This window comes from Myotis daubentonii, chromosome 4, assembly GCF_963259705.1.
Source record: "Myotis daubentonii chromosome 4, mMyoDau2.1, whole genome shotgun sequence".
In the NCBI taxonomy this organism is placed as follows: domain Eukaryota; kingdom Metazoa; phylum Chordata; class Mammalia; order Chiroptera; family Vespertilionidae; genus Myotis; species Myotis daubentonii.
Genome location: NC_081843.1, coordinates 4,747,821 through 4,769,242, shown reverse-complemented (window position 1 = coordinate 4,769,242; position 21,422 = coordinate 4,747,821). Strand labels below are relative to the sequence as shown.

Genomic DNA, 21,422 nt, shown 5'->3' with positions numbered 1-21,422 from the left:
ATTGGCCTGTAGCTCTCTTTCTTAGTGTTGTCTTTATCTGGTTTTGGAATTAGGGTAATGCTGGCTTCAGAGAAAGAGCTTGGAAGTGTGCCTTCCTCTTGAATTTTTTGGAATAGTCTGAGGAGGATAGGTTTTAGTTCTTCTTTGAATGTTTGTTAAAACTCCCCTCTAAAGCCATCCAAACCAAGGCTTTTGTTTGCTGGAAGGTTTTTGATTACTGCTTCAATTTCATCGATAGTTATCAGGTCTATTCAGGTTATTTGCTTCTTCCTGATTGAGTTTTGGAAGCTTGTATTTTTCTAAGAATGTGTCCATTTCATCTAGGTTGTCCAGTTTGTTGGAGTAGAGTTGCTTGTAGTATTTTTTTTTTTTTTTACAATCCTTTGTATTTCTGTGGGGACGGTTGTTACTTCACCTCTTTCATTTCTGATTTTGTTTATTTGGGTCCTCTCTCTTTGTCCTTGGTGAGTCTGGCTAGAGGTTCATCAATCTTGTTTATCCTTTGAAAGAACCAGCTCTTGGTTTTATTGATCTTTTTTTGTTGTTGTTTTTTTGGTCTCTACGTCATTTATTTCCGCTCTGGTTTTTTATTATTTCCTCCTTCTGCTTACTCTGGGCTTTTCTTATTGCTCTCTTTCTAATTCTTTGAGTTGTAGAGTTAGATAATTTATTACCATTTTTTTCTTGTTTTTTGAGGTAGGCCTGTAGAGCTATGAACTTCCCTCTCAGGACTGCTTTCACTGTGTCCCATAGATTTTGGATTGTTGTGTTTTCATTGTCATTTGTTACCAGGATGCTTTTTACTTCTTCTTTGATCTCTTTGGTAACCCAATCATTGTTTAATAGCATGCTGTTTAGCCTCCAAGTGTTTGATTTTTTTTCATTGTTTTTATTGTAGTTGATTTTTAATTTTATGCCATTGTGATCTGAGAAGATGCTGGATATGATTTCTATCTTCTTGAATTTGAAGAGACTTTGCCTGTGACCCAATATGTGGTCTATCTTTGAATATGTCCCATGTGCTCTTGAGAAGTATGTATATTCTGTAGCTTTGGGGTGAAATGTTCTGTCCATTTTCTAAATGATCTACTGAGTCATTTAGGATTGATGTTTCTTTGCTGATTTTTTGTTTAGAGGATTTATTCTGTGGTGTCAATGGGGTATTAAAGTCCCCTACTATGACTGTACTGCTGTGAATCTCTCCCTTGATATCTTTCAGAAGTTTTTTTATGTATTTGTGTGCTCCTGTATTGGGTGCATTTATATGTTTACCAGAGTTATATCCTCTTGTTGAATCGCTCCTTTTAGTATTATGAAGTGGCCTTCCTTATCTCTTGCTATGGCCTTCACTTTGAGGTCTATTTTGTCAGATATAAGTATTGCTACCCTAGTTTTTTTTTTAAATATCCATTCGCCTGAAAATCTTTTTTTTTATCCCTTCACTATCACTGTGTGTGAGTCATTTGTTCTGAAATGCATCTCTTATAGAAATAAGATATATGGGTCATGTTTTTTAATCCATTCAGCCACCCTATGTCTTTTGATTGGAGCATTTAATCCATTTACGTTTAAGGTTATTCTTGATAGGTACTTGTTTGTCGACATTTTTATTCTTTATGCCAGTGTTCCTTCTTCCCTTCCTATTTCTTCTTTTTACAACAGTCCCTTTATCATCTCTTGCAAGAGTGGCTTGGTGGTAATAAATTCCCTTAGCCCCTTTTTGTCTATTAAGCTCCTTATTTCACTTTCAATTTTGAATGATAGCCTCTCTGGATATAGTATTTTTGGATTCAGTCCCTTGCTTTGCATCACTTTGTATATTTCATTCTGTTCCCTTCTGGCCAGATGTGTTTCCGTTGAGAAATTGGTTGATAGTCCCTTATAGGTATCTTTCTGTGTCTCTCTGGCAGCCTTTAAGATTCTTATTCTGTCATTCATGTTTTCCAATTTAATTATGATGTGTCTTCATGTCAGTTTTTTTGGGTTCATCTTGTTTGGGACTCTGCTTCTTGACCTTGTGTGAGTTTCTTCTTTCCAATATCAGGGAAATTTTCTCTCATTTTTTCAAACAGGTTTTCTATTCCTTGCTCAGTTTCCTCTCCTTCTGGCACCCCTATTATGTGGATGTTGTTTCATTTTGTGTTGTCCCATAGCTCCCTTAGGCTCGCCTCCTGCGTTTTAAGTTTTTTTTCCAGTTGGTGCTCTGCTTGGGTGTTTTCTCCTACCTTGTCTTCTAGCTCGCTAATGCAGTCCTCAGCTTCTTCTAGTCTACTGCTGATGCTTTCTATTGTGTTCTTTATTGCAGCTATGTCATTCTTCATTTCTGTTTGGTTCTCCTTCATTTCCTCTTGATTCCTACATGTTGTTGAATTTGTCTTCCATCCTTTCAGCGTCCTTATGACCATTGCTCTGAATTCTTTCTCTGAAAAATTGCTTGCCTCCATTTTTGTTTACTTCCTTTTCCAGTGATTCCTCCTTTTCTTTCGTACAGAGGCTGTTTCTTTGTCTCCCCATTTTTCTCCTCTTAGGGTGTCTGATTATGTGGCTTACTCTCAACCACATTGACCAAAAGGCACAAAATACAACCAGACAAGACATGACACAGAGGGAACAAAACAGGAACGTATTCATGGCACCGATAACCCCAATAAATGTGACCACCAGAGAAAAGAGAATTAGGGGAGAGGAAAAAAAGCACAAAAATGATATTGAGAAAAGGACAAAAGGTAAGTGAGAAAAGAAAAATAAGAAAAAAGAAGCAGAAAAATATACGTATATGGGAGAAAACTCCACAAAACAAATAAACCAAAAAATGCAAACAGCAAACACCCAGAGAAAAAGTGGGAAACTGAATCTGACGAGGTAGAGCTTATTTCCAGAAAGTAAGGTAAAGGAATTGAATGAATGGAGGAATGGCTATGGTTCAGTATAAAGGAGGTAGAAAGAGAATGAGTGGATAATACAAAAAGTAAAAAAAAAAAAAGTCAATAAAAAAATTTTCCCCTTTCTTTAATCTATGTATCTATATATTCATTTGTTTTTGGAAAAGTAGAATAGAGTAGAGAGCAAATAGGCTTGAGTTTGGTAAATTTAACTAATTAAGCAATTAGGAAAAGAGCAAGTGAAGAGAGGAACAACAAAAGCATAAAATAAATTGGCTGGCAAAGAAAGAGAAAAGAGAAGGGTGCATGGACTTGGAGCAGGGGAGAGGGAAATTAGATATATTAAGCCAACAAAGACTACTATAATAGTAATGTGTCAATAAAGCAGATAAAAAGATCAATTTTTCACAAGGAGTAAAAAGAAAGGAGAGAGAAAAAGTAAAGCAGGAACAGGAGAAGAGAAACAGGATGAAAAAGGGAGAAGTGAGGAAGAAAAGGTTGGGGAAAAAAAGTGAGATAAAGTAAAATGATGAAAAATTAAAAATGTAGAACACTAATTTAAAAAAGGTTAAAAAGAAAAAATAAAAGAAAAATTTTTTTCTTTCCCTTTCTTAAGTAAAAGATAAAAAATAGAAAGTGAAGCAGTGAAGTGTTGTTTGCTTCAGCTGAGTTTTAATGTCCCTTGGGGGCTGGATTAAGACCCCTGCCTACTGTTCTGTCTGGCACTTCTCAGTTTCCTGTTAGGTAGTCAGGTCCTTGTTGAAGTTCCCAGCTGTCTACCGCTCCTCTGTGTCTGTCTCCACAGGCTTGGATTTAGGCATTCAGGGCCAATGTGCCTGCTTTGGCTGCTTTCAGTCATATTTACACAAGCATCTATTTCTGACATGGGCTGTAGGTGGTGGTGTTGCTGTATTAGTTTCCGGGGCCGTTAGGAGGGGCCGCTAGCTCTTCTGGAGAAAAATGGCTGTTTAGGTTGGAGGGACCGGACTGTCCCAGGGCTGGATTCTTGGTTGTCTCTCCTGCTTGGCTCCCCACCCTCCACCAAACCACCACCACCTGCATTGCAGCCTCGGTGTGTGTTTGTAATGGAAAGATCCTAGTTACTGAGTTTAGCAAGCAAAAGCAAGGAAAATATAAAAACAGAGCAACTGCCCCACTGCATGATTCTCTCCCCCACACCCCCGGCATTATGTAGCCGGTGCAGAACTTCAGGCTGCCTTTCTGGGTGTGGTCTCCCATGGCTGTGGCGTTAGATCTAGAGTCCCCCCACTGCCATCAGTCCTGTGGACCCCCTTCCACAGTCGAGTGTTACATGTGTCCCTGAGGGATGCGGACTTGGTCAGTTTCCTTCTGACCCTCTAGTCCCAGTGGTCACACATTTCTCCAACCCAGGTCCCCAATCCTTCCATTCTCCAGGTGTCTTCTGTCCTTTGCAGCCACAGATTATCTCACCAGCTGTGTTTGATTTGCCAATTCTGGGTGAATGTCATTCAATTTAGTTGTGTTTTCTATCTGCTCCATGAGAAGGCACAGGACACAACCATCTATTTGACTGCCATTTTGTCTTCCCCCGAGACAAACTTTTTAGGAGCCTGCAGCTGGGGAGGCTGGAGTCTCAGTGTTTGTGGGTTCACAGCCGAGGCAGCAGGCCCTAGCTGGTGTGGCTGTAGGGTCCCGGGTGGTGTCCGAGGGCTCCTGGGTGGAGGTGAGGCTGGGCTCCCAGTCATAGCTGCTCTCCCCTTCAAGATGGTGTGGTCTCTGTGGCAGAGCTGCCCCCCCCCCCCCCGAGAAATTGTAGTGGTAGGAGAGGCTGCCTGGCTAGGGGAACCTGGTCTTCCAGCCCCCAAAAGTCTTGCGGAATATAACTGGCCGCCCCCCCCCCCCCCCCACACACACACCACATGCCCATGCACTCCCCTTTTGCTACTTCACTCACTCTCTCCCCCTCACTGCCATCCTGTTGGCTGCCATGTTGGATTCCCACTACCCCAGCTTATTTTCCCTTTCCATTTGCATGGAATATATTTTTCCATCTCTTTACTCTCAGTCTGTGTGAGTCTTTTGTTCTGATGTAGGTTTCTTGTAGGCAGCACATATATGGGTCATGTTTTCTTATTAAGTCACCCTATGTCTTTTGACTGGAGCATTTAATCCGTTTACATTAAGGTTATTGATAGGGATTTATTTATTTATTTTTATTTTCTTTATGCTTATTATCCTCTCTCTCTCTCTCTCTCTCTCTCTCTCTCTCTCTCTCCCTTTCTTCTTCTTAAAGCAGTCCCTTTAACATTTCTTGTATTGCTGGTTTGGTGGTAATGTATTCTTTAACCTTTTTTTTTTGGTCTGGAAAGCTTTTTCTTTCACCATCAATTTTAAATGATAGCCTTGCTTGATACAGTAGTCTTGGATTTAGGCCATTGATTTTCATTACTTCAAGTATTTCATACCATTACCTTCTTGCCTGAAGTGTTTCTATTGAAAAGTCAGCTGACATTCTAATGGTAACTCTTTTGTAGGTGATTTTCTGTCTCTCTTGCTGCATTTAAAATTCTTTCTTTGTCTTTAACATTTGCCATTTTAATAATGGTGTGTCTAGCTGTGGGTCTCTTTGGGTTCATCTTGATTGGGCTCTCTGTGCTTCCTGAACTTGTGTGATATTTTACTTCACCAGGCTGGGGAAGTTTTCTGTCATTATTTCTTTTTCTTTTTTAAAAATTATTATTTTTTATTTCTTAAAGTATTACAGAGTATTACACATGTCTCCTTTCCCCCCCCTTGACATTCCCCCAGCTTCCCCCACCCCCCAGTGTCTTGTGTCCATTGGTTATTCTCATATGCATGCATATAAGTCTTTCGGTTGATCTCCTACTCCCCCCAACCCTCCCCAGGGTTCCCACTGTAGTTGGACTTTCTACTCAATGCTGCTCTGCCTCTGTATCCATTTTTGTTCATCAGTCTATAATGTTTCTTATTATCCATGAATGAGTGAGTTCATGTGGTATTTTTCTCAGCTTCCCAGGGGCTGTCTCGGTCTCACAGGGGCCATCTCAGCCTTACAGGTGCCGTCCCAGTCTCACGGGGGCCGTTTTAGCCTCACAGGGGCTGTCCCAGCCTCACGGGGGCCGTTTCGACCCCACCAGGGCCGTCTCAACCTCACTGGGGCCGTCTCAACCTCAACGGGGCTGTCTCAGCCTCACCAGAGCCGTCCCAGCCTCACTGGGGCCATTTCAGCCTCACTGGGGCCGATTCAACCTCACCAGGACCATCTCAACCTCACCGGTGCCGTCTCAGCCTCACCGGGGCTGTCTCAGCCTCACCGGGGCTTGTCATTATTTCTTTAAACAGGTTCTCTGTTCCTTGCTCACACTCTTCCCTTCTGGTATTTTCATAGTGCAGATGATGTTGTTTCATGTTGTCTGAGAGCTTCCTTATGCTATCTTCCTGTTCTTTAATTATTTTTTTCTATTTTTTGCTCTAATTGGGTATTTATTTCTACTTTCTCTTCCAGTGGTTGTCTATTGCTGATTTGATCCCCTGCTTCATCCAGTCTACTTTTTTTTTTTTTTTTAATATGGAACGCTTCACGAATTTGCGTGTCATCCTTGCGCAGGGGCCATGCTAATCTCTGTATCGTTCCAATTTTAGTATATGTGCAGCCGAAGCAAGCACTCCAGTCTACTTTTAATACCTTCCAGTGTGTTCTTGATGTCAGATGTATCATTCTTCATTTCTGTCTGGTTCTTGTTCATGGCTTCTCTTTCCTTTTTCATGCTATTGTTATTTGCACTGTTACATCTTTTTTTTTTTTTTTTTTTTTTTTTTTTTTAATAAATCCTTGAGCCTGGGCCAGGCATTTCCAATTCTGGTTTTCTTGTTGTTGTTTTTTAAAATATATTTTATTGATTTTTTTTTTTTTAACAGAGATGAAGGGAGAGGAATAGAAAGTTAGAAACATCGATGAGAGAGAAACATTGATCAGCTGCCTCCTGCACACTCCCTACTGGGGACTTCAGTTGCTATCTGTGAGAGCCTGTCCAGCCCTTTTGCACCTTGACCCTTCCTATCAGGCTCTATGTGGTCTCCACTTTCCATCCTTATCAGTGTTCTCTTTAGCGAGTCTTCAGTTGATTACTCAGGGTGACGGCTTTGTATTTTAGTTGTAATTCCAGTTTGGTCCTGGAAACATGTTTGTGAGTTTCTTCCACTTACTCTGCTGCCATTTTTAATCTCCAGGAGTTTCATTTAGAAATTATAATCTGCAAGAAAAGACAAACAAACAGCCCTAGCCAGTGTGGCTTAGTGGATAGATTGTCAACCTGCACACTAAAGGGTCCCAGGTTTGATTCTTGTCAAGGGCACATACAGTGGGGCCTTGACTTACGAGTGTCCTGACTAACGAGTTTTTCGAGATACGAGCCGTCTCTCGGCCAATTTTTTGCTTTGAGTTGCGAGCTAAAATTCGGGTTACGAGCCAGCTTCAGATACCCCACCGCTAGTTGGCACAGCGAACGTCACAGTGAATGCCACAACATCAGCCCAGCATCACGTGTCTCACTTGTTCACTTTTTGATTTGACATACGAGTAATTTGAGTTACGAGCTCCATCACGGAACGAATTAAACTTGTAAGTCAAGGCCCCCCTGTACGTCGGTTGCAGGCTCCTCCCTGGCCTAGGCCCTAGTCAGGGCGTGTGCAGGAGACAATCTGTTGATGTGTTTCTCTTATATTGATGTTTCTGTCTTTTCCTCTCTCTTCCACTCTCTTAAAAATCAATGGAAAAATATCCTCTGGGGAGGATAAAAAAAAAGAAAAAAAGAAATAGACAAACACACACTGTGCCAAAACCTGCTTGGCACTAATTAGAAGAGTGTTCACAGACTTCTCTGCATGTTGTACACATATAGTCCATTTCATTTAAACACTCACTCTAGACTTTTCTAAACAGACTTTGCTAGCAATGTTTACAAATGTATTTCTTTAAAATATTTTTATTGATTTCAGAGAGGAAGGGAGAGGGAGAGAGAAATAGAAACATAAATAATGAGAGAGAATCATTGCCTGGCTGCCTCCTGCACCCTTCCTCCCCCTGGGGATCGAGTCCGCTATATGGGCATGAACGCTGACCAGGAATTGAACCATGACCTCCTGGTTCATAGGTTGATGCTCAACCACTGAGCCATGCTTGTGGGGCACAATATATTTCTTATATTCTATTTCATAGGCTGATACATATATCATAGATTGGGAAAATGTTTTCCTGTATGAACAAATGAATAGGTCAACCTATTGTATGTAATGCGTTGTTTTCTTTCTGTGAAATAAAGAGGTAATATGCAAATTGACCTTTACATGCTCACACAGATGGCCGCTCCATGTGGTCACAAGATGGCAGGGCCCATGAGAGAAAGAACACATTAAAAGAGGGACAGTCCAGCACAGGGACAGAGAGAGAACACAGACAAAGGGAGAGTCCAGCACAGGGACAGAGAGAGGACACATAGAAACAGGGAGAGTCCAGCAGAGGGACAGAGAGAGAACACATAGACACAGGGACAGAGAGGGAACACACAGACACAGAGAGAGTCCAGCACAGGGACAGAGAGAGGACACATAGAAACAGGGAGAGTCCAGCAGAGGGACAGAGAGAGAACACATAGACACAGGGACAGAGAGGGAACACACAGACACAGAGAGAGTCCAACACAGGGACAGAGAGAGAACACATAGACACAGAGAGAGTCCAGCAGAGGTACAGAGAGAGGACACATAGAAACAGGGAGAGTCCAGCAGAGGGACAGAGAGAGGACACATAGAAACAGGGACAGTCCAGCAGAGGGACAGAGAGAGAACACATAGACACAGGGACAGAGAGGGAACACACAGACACAGGGAGAGTCCAGCACAGGGACAGAGAGAGGACACATAGACACAGGGACAGAGAGGGAACACACAGACACAGGGAGAGTCCAGCACAGGGACAGAGAGAGAACACATAGACACAGGGACAGAGAGGGAACACATAGACACAGGGAGAGTCCAGCACAGGGACAGAGAGAGAACACATAGAAACAGGGACAGAGAGGGAACACACAGACACAGGGAGAGTCCAGCACAGGGACAGAGAGAGAACACATAGACACAGGGACAGAGAGGGAACACACAGACACAGGGAGAGTCCAGCACAGGGACAGAGAGAGGACACATAGACACAGGGAGAGTCCAGCAGAGGGACAGAGAGAGAACACATAGAAACAGGGAGAGTCCAGAACAGGGACAGAGAACACATAGACACAGGGACAGTTCAGGTCTGTTGCTGGTCTAGAAGAATTGAGGGATCAATCAGGTGACAACACAGACTAGAGCAGGCTTTTAACAAATATACTAGTGTACCCCTGGACTACAAGGCTTTAGGGGGGAAGCCCATTATTGGCCCCTGTCTTCTTGGGAGGAGTCTGAATCTGTAACAAATTTTCCACAGTTTTGCGTAAATCTTGTGGTCCATGGAGCTCATTCTTCGGTGTTGCAAGACACGACCTCAGGAAAAACCTCGGCTCACCATTCAGTATATCAGCTTTGGGGGCTCGATCCAGGATCCAACCTCGCCACATCCAACGGTGGATCTACGGACCCTATCACTTCTTTCCATGTTTCCTTTATAATTTTTGAGGCATTGCTGGGTGTCCATCAGCCACTTAATCAGGCTGCTGTCTCCAGCGGGCATTTTTCTTTCACTTGCCAAATGCAGTCTCCTGCCTTTGGGCCATTTAAAAGCGAAAATGGGCCAGAACTGATTGTTGGGCTGGGTTAGAAAGCAGTAGGCTTCCCGCCAGTTGCAAGACAAAATCTGACCAGCAACTAAATGAGTGCTTGAGCCCCCACCCAGGCTCTGAAGGTCAAAGAGGCAAGTTCCTCTCTCTGGTCTGAGAATCTCAAATGTCCTTAACATGAGTAAGGACCTTGCAGAGGTGTCTGGGGTTGAACCCTAAGATGTGCAGGGGACTCCTGAATACAACTGTAATCAAAGTCTGCCCCCTCCAGGGATGTTTTAGACACCCAGGGAGAGGAACTGAGGCACGCAAGAGAAGGCATGTGACCAGCGGCTTCACTGCCTCTGGGAGTTCCCCCCACAAGCAGCACACTTTGACCCATTACACACAGCCCAACCCTGGCCTGTTGCCAGAGATCTGCTCAAACTTCCCTGCCTTTTCCTCCTGCGCAGGGCGGGGGCAGAGGGACGCTAAGTCCTGCGGATCCTGGCTAGGCTGGTTGATCTGCCGTTCTCGGTGTCCCTGCCAAGATGGACCCGGGCATAGGTGAGCAGAGGATCCCCCATCCCCTCAGTGCCTCCTTGGACCTGGCCCCACAGACCTGACTTCTTCCAGCTCCTGGCAGTGGCCTGGTGGGGACCAGAGGGTATTCGGGTCTTCAATAGAATGTAGGGGAGCCAGGGAGGGAATGCCCTTGCCTGGGGCACAGCCTGCCCCTGGTGCTTACACCACGCCATGTGCTGGCAAGCATTGAAGTAGGATGGGGAGGTAGATCAGGGCGGTTCCATACTTGAGGGCATTAGGTCACCAGACAGGATGGAGGAGGACTGCAGGGTTTGGATTTACAGCAGTGCTCAGTGCTCAAGGCCCTTCAGCATGTTCTACAGTGCTCCCCTTGTGGTTCTTGGGGCCTTTGAAATGCAAGTACCTGGTAAAAAACTCTAGTCTGGCCATCTTTAAAGGTACAAGTTCCTGGGAAAACTTAGCCACGTGTGCAGATAAAGTTAACTTACTTCAGCTTTGATTGCTAGATTGCCTGCTTTTATCTTGGAAGAAGTTTGTGAAGTGGACTTGGAGCTGTTATAAGGTCTTTTGCTTTGTTGAGAATGTGCTTTAAAACTGAGTATGTTTTGCCCTAACCGGTTTGGCTCAGTGGATGGAGCGTCAGCCTGCGGACTCAAGGGTCCCGGGTTCGATTCCGGTCAAGGGCATGTACCTTGGCTGCGGGCACATCCCCAGTAGGAGGTGTGCAGGAGGCAGCTGATCGATGTTTCTCGCTCATCGATGTTTCTAACTCTCTATCCCTCTCCCTTCCTCTCTGTAAAAAATCAATAAAATATATTTAAAAAAACCAAAAAACTGAGTATGTTTAAAATCTGTCCAGAAGGGTCAATCTAAGGAATGCTGATTGTTTGCTTTCCTTGGTTATTGAGGATTGAGGCTTCTAAGAATTATTAATTGGAAATTGTATGATTTTGGTAATAGAAAGCATGGTACATAGAGTTGCATTTTGAAAACTAGTTATTTCTAAAAGCTGTAAAAAGTTCATGAAAATTATAGATTTATAAGGAAAATATTGAAAGCCAAATAATGTGGGCAACTTGCAGCCAACTTGTAACTAACAAACCATTTATCTTCTCCAGCCAAGGACACAAAACAAGTGGTCAAAACAAAACAACCCCAAAACCTCCCTACAGAAAGGGAGGGAGGCGGGGGAAGGGAAAAAAGGGTGTTTTACTCCCTAGGCAGAGCGGCTGGCAGTCTCAAGGCTTGGCAAGGTAAGGTTGCCTGTGCTTCTCATGATTTCTGGACCACAACAAACTAACGGAATCTTAGGAATTAATCTGCATCAGTTTATTCAATGGAGCAATTTTAAGACCTACAGACAGGAGGGTATATGATGCCTTTGACCCCCCACCCAGCCTGTTCTTCGGATTGGCTGGGGGCCCATCTATACTTCATGAGCCAGATGTATAGTTTACTTGTTTTACTTTTTCAGTAAAGATATATGCTTTAATTGCTTTAATTGATTGTGGCTTTTCACAGTACGGTCAAGGTCTCTCATATAAATTCATTTATGTAAAAAGACAAAATTTAGGTTGTGTGACTTTTGTTAAAAGTATTCCTGATTTTAGGGCATTGTATTTCAAATACAAGAAAACAGAACAATTTGGTAAATTACATATTTTTCTCCCTACCTAATCGCTCCAGAATTTGGAAATCCATAATAAATGGGTCATAGCAATACGTTTCTTTGCATGGGTTCAATAATACCAGTTTCCAATAATAGTTTTGTTGACCAAGACTTGTGCTGGAGTGTCATGTCTGAGAGAGACATGCCAGGCCTCTGGATGTCACTGGAGGACTGGAAGCCAATGTGAGCACCTTAGAAGCCTGGTACTTCACTTGGTCACGTGATTCATAATAATCTTTCCAGGTAAGGAATGAAGGTTACTTTTCTGAAGGGTGGCATGAAAAGAACCTCAAGACACCAGAGGGGACCTCAAAAACTTGAGGAATTTACCCAACTTAACAGGTACTGCAGGCTGGCCTGATAGCGGCTGCATGGCTTGGCTTGTTTGCCCTGAAGGCCTCATTGAAACTCAGTCATGGGAGTCCAGCAAAATAGATTTTTAAAGAGCCTATACCAGGGGTGGGCAAACTTTTTGACTCGAGGGCCACAATGGGTTCTTAAACTGGACCGGAGGGCCAGAACAAAAGCATGGATGGAGTGTTTGTGTGAACTAATATAAATTCAAAGTAAACGTCATTACATAAAAGGGTACAGTCTTTTTTTTTTTTTTTTTTTTTTTTTTTAGTTTTATTCATTTCAAACGGGCCAGAGACGGCCTGCGGGCTGTAGTTTGCCCACGGCTGGCCTATACAGTCAATTACTGTTCTTATTGTATTCATGCATATAGGCCAAATTAAAACTGGACTTAATTCAATAAATGGATTGGTCCTTAGTGAGGATAGGGGTGATTTTAGAGAGAAAAATTATATTTCAACAGACTATAATACACAATTCTGAGTTGATTCCAATTAATTTTTTTGAAGTTTTATCTGTCACCCATGAATTAAACTGAATCCTAAGTTTGTCTAGTTTTCTTGGATGTTTAGCTACAACTCTCCAAACTAATATTTGCTTTTCTTCTATCCTTTGCCTTGGAATCATTGACACTGAAACACTTTTCTTTCACTGGATCACTTGTCATGATTCTTGTTGTTCACCTTGTCTCCACCAGGTTACAAGCTCTACTCACACACAGGGAATACCAGCTCTAAATACCATGGCCACCTCCTTCGTTGCCCAGGCCTCATCATCCCTCTGACAGAGAACAAGGATTTCTTGGCTCTGAAGAAAAACGTTACCCCCTTTAATGTGGGGTTTGTTTAGTCCTTTTCCAGTCTGTTAAAAGGAAAACTGTGTCTTATATATATAACTAGAGGCCTGGTGTATAAAATTTTGTGCACTCGGCGGGTGGGGGGGGGGGGTGGGGTCCCTCAGCCCGGCCTCTTGCAGTCTGTGACCCCTCGGAGGATGTCCACCTGCTGGCTTAGGCCCTCTCCATGGAGGATTGGGCCCAAGCTGGCAGTCAGACATCCCTCTGGCAGCCCGGCAGCCCTTGGGGGATGTCCACTTACCAGCATACCTAAGATGCAGTTGGACATCCTTAGTGCTGCTAAGGAGGCCGGAGAAGCTCCCACCACCACCACTGTGCTGGCAGCCATCAGCCTGGCTTGTGGCTGAGCAGAGCTCCCCCTGTGGGAGCATACTGACCACCATGGGATAGCTCCTGCATTCAGCATCTGCCCCCTGGTGGTCAGTGTGTGTCATAGTGACCAGTCATTCCTAGTCATTCTACTATTAGGGTCAATTTGCATATTACCCTTTTATTATATAGGATAAAGGCCTGGTGCACAGGTGGGGGCCGGCTGGTTTGCCCTGAAAGGTGTCCCGGATCAGGGTAGGGGTCCCGCTGGGGTGCCTGGCCAGCCTGGGTGAGGGGCTGATGGCTGTTTGCAGCTGGTCACACCCCCTTCAGGGTGGTAGTCCTTACTGGGATGCCTGGCCAGCCTGGGTGAGGGCCTGATGCCTCTTTTCAGGCTGGCCACACACCCCTGCGATGGAAGCTCCCAGCCTCTCCTTTTTTTCTTTTTATTTTTATTCTGGGATTTATTCACCTTCTATAATTGAAACTTTGTAGCCTTGAGTGGAGCTCAGAGCCAGCCAGGGCGGGTGGGAAGCTTGGCTTCCTCCATTGCCAGGGGCAACCCAAGCTTCCTGCTTGCTGCAGCTCCATGGCCACGGCTCGCTGAAAGCAGGTGTCTGGGATTAATTTATCTTCTATAATTGAAACTTTGTTGCCTTGAGTGGAGCTCAGAGCCAGCTGCGGCAGGCGGGAAGCTTGGCTTCCTCCATCACTGGAGCTACCAAGCCTTCTGCTTGCTCCAGCTCCATGGCTGCCAGCCGCCATCTTGGTTGGGTTAATTTGCATATAGTTGCTCTGATTGGCTGATGGGCGTGGCTTAAGGCATAGCGAAGGTACAGTCAATTTGCATGTTTGTCTTTTATTAGTGTAGATCTTTTGGTCAAATAAGTTTGACAGCCTTTCCAGGGTTTCAATTGTAAAAAACTAGCCTTAGATACTAAACGCTTATATCAGGGGTCCTCAAACTATGGCCCGCGGGCCACATGCGGCCTGCTGAAAACATTTATCCGGCCCGCCAGGTGTTTTTGCCGCCACTGTGTGCATAGAAATTTGTTTATAGTTTTTTTTTTAAACTATAGCCCGGCCCTCCAATGGTCTGAGGGACAGTGAACTGGCCCCCTGTTTAAAAAGTTTGAGGACCCCTGGCTTATATCATCAAGGAGATTATCTCACCAGGGGATGTAAAGTCCTAGTCTTAACTAAAGTAGAGTTCTACCCTTTCCATACAAGTCCCTCATTACTGACAAACTGGGGAGACCAGAATGAAGAAGATAGATCTTTTGATAGCAAATAAGACTGAATAGGCATACATAGGGATAAGACTGGAGCTGTTCGTACTCTCCCTGGACTCTGGGTACTGGCCAGTCCAGAGTTCCAGGTACTGGCAGAACTCTCCCAGTCCTTAGCCTAGAGCAGGGGTGGGCAACCCCTGGCACGCGTGCCAAACATGGCATGCTAGTAACTTTTGCTGGCATGCGAAACCCTCTCTTATAATCTTCCATTTACAATTTTGTTCTTTTTTTTTTCTTTTCTTTTTCTCAGTGTTCTGAAAAACTAAAATACTATAAATTCAAACAGGTACATAAAACAAAACTGGAAACAGAACCTAGACACAGAACCTACACAGAACCTAGAGACAGAACCTAGCGAGAGAACATGGCAAAAGATCCTGGACAGAAACTGGCCACAGAACCTAGAGACAGAACCTAGAGACAGAACATGGCAAAAGATCCTGGACAGAAACTGGCAACAGAACCTAGAGACAGAACCTGGCTACAGAACCTGGATAGAACATGGCAAGAGAACCTGACTAGAACCTGGTGACTGAACCTGGCTGGAGAACCTGGACAGAACCTGGCTGGAGAACCTAGCGAGGGAACATGGCTACAGAACCTGGCTACAGAACCTGGAGAACCTGGACAGAACCTAGCAAGAGAACATGGACACAGAACCTGGCTGGAGATCCTAACCAGAACTTCGCTGGAGATCCTGACCAGAACTTCACTGGAGATCCTGAACAGAACTTCGCTGGAGATCCTGAACAGAACTTGGCTGGAGACCCTGACAAGAGAACCCGGCTATGATGATCACCTGAACACTGCCTCTGTGTCATTCCTTCTTCACCGACTCTGTCCACACCCCTGGACCTGTTGGGGTTGGACCCCAGCAGCTAAGAAACAGCATGTGTGTTCTGATATGATTCACTGAGAATTCAGCATCATTTTTTTGTTATTCTCGACACAGTACATAACCTCTACTTAATCACACAGAAAATTTTTTTTAAAATAAATTTAACGGATAGTCTAAAAAAGAACTAGCCTATATAGACTTCAAAAATGTCAATGATGTAAAACAAAACAAAACAAAAAAGACAAAAATGTCAATGATGTGAAGCATAGCAAAAGTCTAACCAACTATTCCACATTAAAGAAGATTTAAGAGATGACAACTGAATGTAGCATATGATCCTGACTTTTTTTTTTTTTGCTATGTAGGTTGATCAGAAATACACACTGGATTCCTTATATGTTCTGTAAGTCTTAAATTTATGTTGAAATTTTAAAAAGATACAAAATATACATAGATTCAGAATAAAGATTACACTTACTTACTGCGACCAAAAAGAAAACACACAAAAAAACCCAAAACAAAACTGAACTGATTCCAAAAAAACGAAGTCATGTTTCCAAAAGTAAAATCCATTAAGAACAACTAATAAACATGTACAAGAAATTACAAAAAAATAATGATCATGGTTAGTTACAAATGGAAAATAGTATCTAATTATCCCAGACTTGTGAATATAATAATTAAAAACAATTTCATATGCTATTTCAAATATTATGTACAATTTAGAGAAGCTGGTCAAGTATACGCCACATTTAATAAACTTACAATTATATTACCTTTCTCCTCCTTTAATATTTGCAGGTACATGCCAATAAAGAAAAAATGTAATTTTCATTTATGTATTAACTGAGAAGAATAACATTTCTACTGTGTTTGTTTTAGACTGTAAAAAAGTTAAGGTAATTTTCCTTTAAGAAGGAAAAAAAGGTAAAAATAAATTGCCAAAAATTTAATTGATAAAAGTTTAATATCAATTACTTATAAAAATGAAAAGAATTGAAATAGACACCATATAATTATTATTTGTCTCCCTACTGATCTGAAACTATGGGCATTTAAGAAAGGATGATACTATGTTAAAAACAAAGACATAGGGATGCATTTTCTTTAAAAATCTGATTTGCAGAAAAACTACTTCCTTGGCCTAGTTTTAAAGCCAGTTACAAAATCCATTTTCTCAATGGTCTAGACATTTTCCCAATTCTTCCAACTCAACCGAACTTCCATCACTTTCCACATTCATTGCAGACAACAAATGTTATCATCGGTTCATCAGCACTACGAGTTTGTACCTGTGTGTAAGTACAATTCTTCTTTTTACATTTGCCACATGTGAATAAGTCAGTCTGGGTTCCACCCCTCTTGGCCATCTGATGCTCTCTGATGGCTTCTTTGGTCAAGTTTTTCCTCATCTCTTTGAGCTCATCACTAGCCATTTCCTCTGCCGTCATTCTAGCAAATAAGTCAGGAGAGATATTACCACACAGCACATTTTTCCTTAAATTTGGATTCTCTGCATCCTTAAGATTTGATATTCTACTTCGTACTCTATTTTTGTATTTCATGTCTGTATTCCTTATTTCTTGATATATAGCTTCCTCAATTTGAGGTCCTAATTCTTCCTCATCAGCTCCAATAGCAATGTAGTCATCTCCTGTTCGAAGAGCTGCAGCAAGCATCTCCCTACACTTTAACCGTACAGAGTCGGAAGTGCTTGGTGCCCGAGGAAACGATGACACGTAAATATCTCGAGCATTCGTCTCCTCCTTTCTGCTGCTTGCATTGCCACTGGAGCTACTTTCTTCTCTTGCTTCAAGGCTAGTCTGTGATGTAATTGCAGTATCTTTTTTCTTTTCTTCAGGATCTTTATCAGTTGATGGTCCATCTAATAACTTTTTCCAAGACTTGATGAGAGACTTTGCTAAAGATGTAACTTCTTCATCTGTACTCTGCTCGTGAATAGCATTTACTGACATTCCAATTCTTGTGGACTGTAATAATTCCAGGGTCATGGGAATATTTTTAAGCTCCTTCAGCAAATCCAATGCTCCAGCCGGGTTCTTCTTCTGCACCATCTTGCCCATCTTCTTGGCAATGAGGACCACCTTGTCCTCCATGGCTCCGGCAGGTCTTCCCCATGCCCAGCCCGTTTGGGACGGGGAGCAGGCGACACTGGGGTAGAGATCTTGGCGGGACGCAAACTCAGGCGCTCGGCGAGCCCAACACGGCAGGCCCGGCCTAGGCCCTTCCTCTAGACAATTTTTTCTTAATATTGACTTTTTTATTTTTCAGATAAATTCAGTGTAGGTGCATCTTAGATAAATAAATAATTTTACATAACAAGTTATCTTAAAGACCATAGACATGGACTGACGAGAGAGGGGAAGAGCAACTTCAATAGTGTCGAAAATGAACTATTGAGGACTCGGAATGCCATTCCAGAAATTTTTTCTGTTTAAGAAACTTTGCAACAGCATTACTCTCCATGTTTTCATCCACATATGCTTGTGAATCTTTGTTCTCAGCGATGAATTTTGTTAAGTCTCGTAATAGGAGTAGCCTGACAGATGAAAGTAGTAGCTCGTGCATATCTCTGAAAGTCACAAAATATAAACCTGATGTAAAATCTCTGTCATCAGTGATGCAGCAGCAAAAGTCCCACTGATAATATCAAACAGAGTCATAAAGTTTTCTGTCAAACTATCAGTGTACATGTATACATTAAAAAATAAATGTATTTTTCATCATCATATACTGTGTTTTTGTCGCTCGAATGAATTTTATTATTTCTTCAAGGTTCTTCACATACATATACCTTAAGAGATATCAAGTAGGTGTAACATGTTCTCAAAAAATTAGGGTTGGCACGCAGAAGAATTTTGAGTCAGAGATTTTGCTGGTTTTGGCATGCACTCACAAAAAGGTTGCTCACCCCTGGCCTAGAGTCACTTCCTTTTAAACTTCCCTAGGAAACTTGATGAGTACTTCAGAAACATTGGAACCATATCAGACACTTTCAGTCAGGGACACGGGTTAGTACAGGCTTCCCCACATCTGGTGCAGGGCGGGTGCCTGGTAGGACGTTGCTGTTAAGTGCGCACAGTCCAGTAGGTCAGTTCTGTTAGTGGGCACACGCTAACAAGTTTTCTAGCCCTAAATCTTGCTGGTAAGTGTGACTAAGTCTGGCAGATCCTCTTCTGTGGTCACACACAGAGGCACATCACTTATCTAGGAGAGAGATGCCCTAAACAGAGAAGGGAAGATCACAGAGGATGCTGGACATGTTTTATGTGTTTTCTTATGGATGCGAAGCACTTCATCCACACCCCATACAGATAGCCCTTTGGGCTGTATTCTTAAACATTGGCATACTGACCCTCAGAACCTTAAGAAGAAACACCAATTTTCTTTTGTACCCAGGCCTGGCCCCAGTATTAACTGGCAGATAGAGAGACATAGGTCCCAGAGGGAAATATTAACTACAATACCATCTTGCAATTAAGTCTTTTCTATATGAGTAAAGAGAAGTGGTTTAAGCTCTCATATATCCAGGTGTTCTTTACTTTAAGAAGCAATAAAAAATTATGTCAGCAATGCAAAATTGAACACTAGCTCTTGACAGCCTTGACCCAAAACAATACCAGAGAATCAAGAACTCCTTAGAAGGTGACTGGGCCTAGTGGCCCATAGAATACACTTAAGCCATCTGGTCCTCCTTATAATACAAAACCCCTGGAAGGACAAGTCCCACCAAGACCCAAGGGAACTCAGCCACCCAGGCCCTGACTACTATCTGCCCTCTCCAGGTATCATTTTTCATGCAAGACTTAAAAAGAAATAATCCCATCCCTAAGAAGCTGGTTGGCCCTTTGTTTAGCCATTTCTATTGTTTATCTTTGGCCCTTGCGTATTAAACCTAATACATTTTTGTTTATTCTTGCATAAAGGCTAGAAAACTCCAAATGTAGCCCCAGATGGAGACAACTGCCTTTTACCATGGGTCCCTAGACCGGCCTCCTCCTATGGGAACTGACAACTGCTCCAGCACAATGCCCACTGCCAGCAGGAAGTAGCCAGAGTGGTTGTCACCCCTGATCCCAACAGCAGTTGGGGTTTCTTAACTGAGAGGGTTACTTTGAGATGCAGGCAGATAGGGCAGGGGTCCAGTGGGAAACAAAGGCAGGTGGAACATAGGCAGAGGCAGACACGGCAGTTTGAGCAGCCTAATCACAGGAACCAACCAAGCAGAAATAATAAAATGTTTCTGGACTCAGAGCAGGAGGCATGGGAAACCAAGGGAGGGCCTGCAACAATAAGGTGTACTGGCACACAGAAACAGAGAAAGTTCAGCACAGGGACAGAGAAAGAACACACAGGAACTGGGCAAGAACAATAGCCGGAATCAATCAGGTGATGACACGGATAGATATAGAAGCGAGCTTGTAGCAAATATATACTCCTGGACTACAAGGCTCTGGAGGGGCAGCCAATTACTGGGCCTCCCTCCCCATGAGGGGAGTCTGAACCTGCTTGTGATACGTTTTCCACACTTTTCTTTAAATCTTCTGGTTCGCGGAGCTTATTCTTCGGCACTGCAAGGCACGACCTTGGGAAAAACCCTACGCTTCCTATTCTGGTTGTTAATATCTTCTTTAGTTATTTCCTGCTTAGATGGGATGTCGAGATCACGAGGGGATGGACTTTGAGTGTAGTCGGCTGGCACACGGTGTAGGTTTCTCATGGTTTGTAGTGATGGTTGTAGCAGCGTGAGTTCCCCAAGAGACTGGCTGCTGAAGTCCTGTTAGTGACGTGGGAGGCAAAAGCTGGTCCTGCGGCCACCACAGCATCACTTGTCTGGTTTTGGTGCTTTTCTGGGCCTGGAGCTGAAATACAACTGAGGCCTAGATGTGATCTTTAGGGAGGAAAGGATCAAGGGTCTAAGCTGCCTGACTAGTGATATAAAAGGGGAGGATGGTTACCCTCGGAGGCAAGGTACTTGTTTTTCCAGTTTTTTCCCTTGCTAGGCATCCAAAGTTTTCTGACCTATCTATACCTGTACTTGGCCCATTGTCCTTGCTCTGGGGGGAGGGGGGGTCTCAGGGTCTACATCCCCCCGCAATGATTTTTAGCCCTGAATTCTCTCTGATGAAAGGGGATGACATTTCCCTTCAGAGCCAAAATCCTTGCTCTGTCAGAAGGATGATGAAGCCTGGGCACAAAAGGAGGTTGTGATGGTGTCCAGGGGCATTATTTCCTGAGTATGAGGAGGGCATGTAACTTGGTGGAGACAAGCTGTCTTATAAATTTTAGTATTACTGAAACAATTTAGACCAACAAGAATTATGACAAATAGTTTGGTGGAAGGAGACATTTAGTTTGGAGGGTTGTAGTCGAATATACCAAAACTAGTGGTGCATGAACTTTGTGCATGGGTGTGGGGGGTGTCCCTCAGCCTGGCCCGCACCCTCTTCAATCTGGGACCACTTGGAGGATGTCCCATAGCGATCGGGCCTAAACCGGCAGTCGTACATCCCTCTAGCAATCCAGGACTGCTGGCTCCTAACCACTCACCTACCTGCCTGCCTGATTGCCCCTAACCACTCTGCCTATTGACCCGCTTGCTCCCAATTGCCCCTCCCACCCACTGGCCTTCTCGCCCCCAACTGCTCCCCCTGCCAGCCTGATCACCCCCAACTGGTCCCCACTGCCAGCCTTCTTGCCCCCAACTGCCCCCCTCTGCTGCTCACATGGTCCCCAACTGCCCCCCCTGCCGGCCTGCTCACTCCCAACTGCCCTCCCCTCCTGGCCTGATCACCCCTAATCGTCTCTGCCTTGGCCCTGCCACCATGGTTTTGTCCAGAAGGTCTCCTGGTCTAATTAGCATATTACCCTTTTATTATTATAGACTAGAGGCCTGGTGCACAAAAATT

General features: G+C 43.5%; 1 protein-coding gene and 1 non-coding gene across 2 annotated transcripts; both read right to left on the bottom strand.

Moving 5' to 3' along the window:
• Positions 1-6,447: 6,447 nt before the first annotated feature.
• Positions 6,448-6,551, bottom strand: LOC132233899 (U6 spliceosomal RNA). The gene has a single exon (XR_009452753.1). It is a non-coding gene; the product is annotated as a U6 spliceosomal RNA (small nuclear RNA).
• Positions 6,552-16,518: 9,967 nt separating this feature from the next.
• LOC132232633 (transcription elongation factor A protein 1-like) lies at positions 16,519-17,756 on the bottom strand. Its single transcript, XM_059692028.1, has one exon. It carries the CDS (start codon positions 17,607-17,609, stop codon positions 16,719-16,721), a length of 891 nt encoding a protein of 296 aa, XP_059548011.1. The 5' UTR covers positions 17,610-17,756; the 3' UTR covers positions 16,519-16,718.
• Between the last annotated feature and the right edge of the window lie 3,666 nt (positions 17,757-21,422).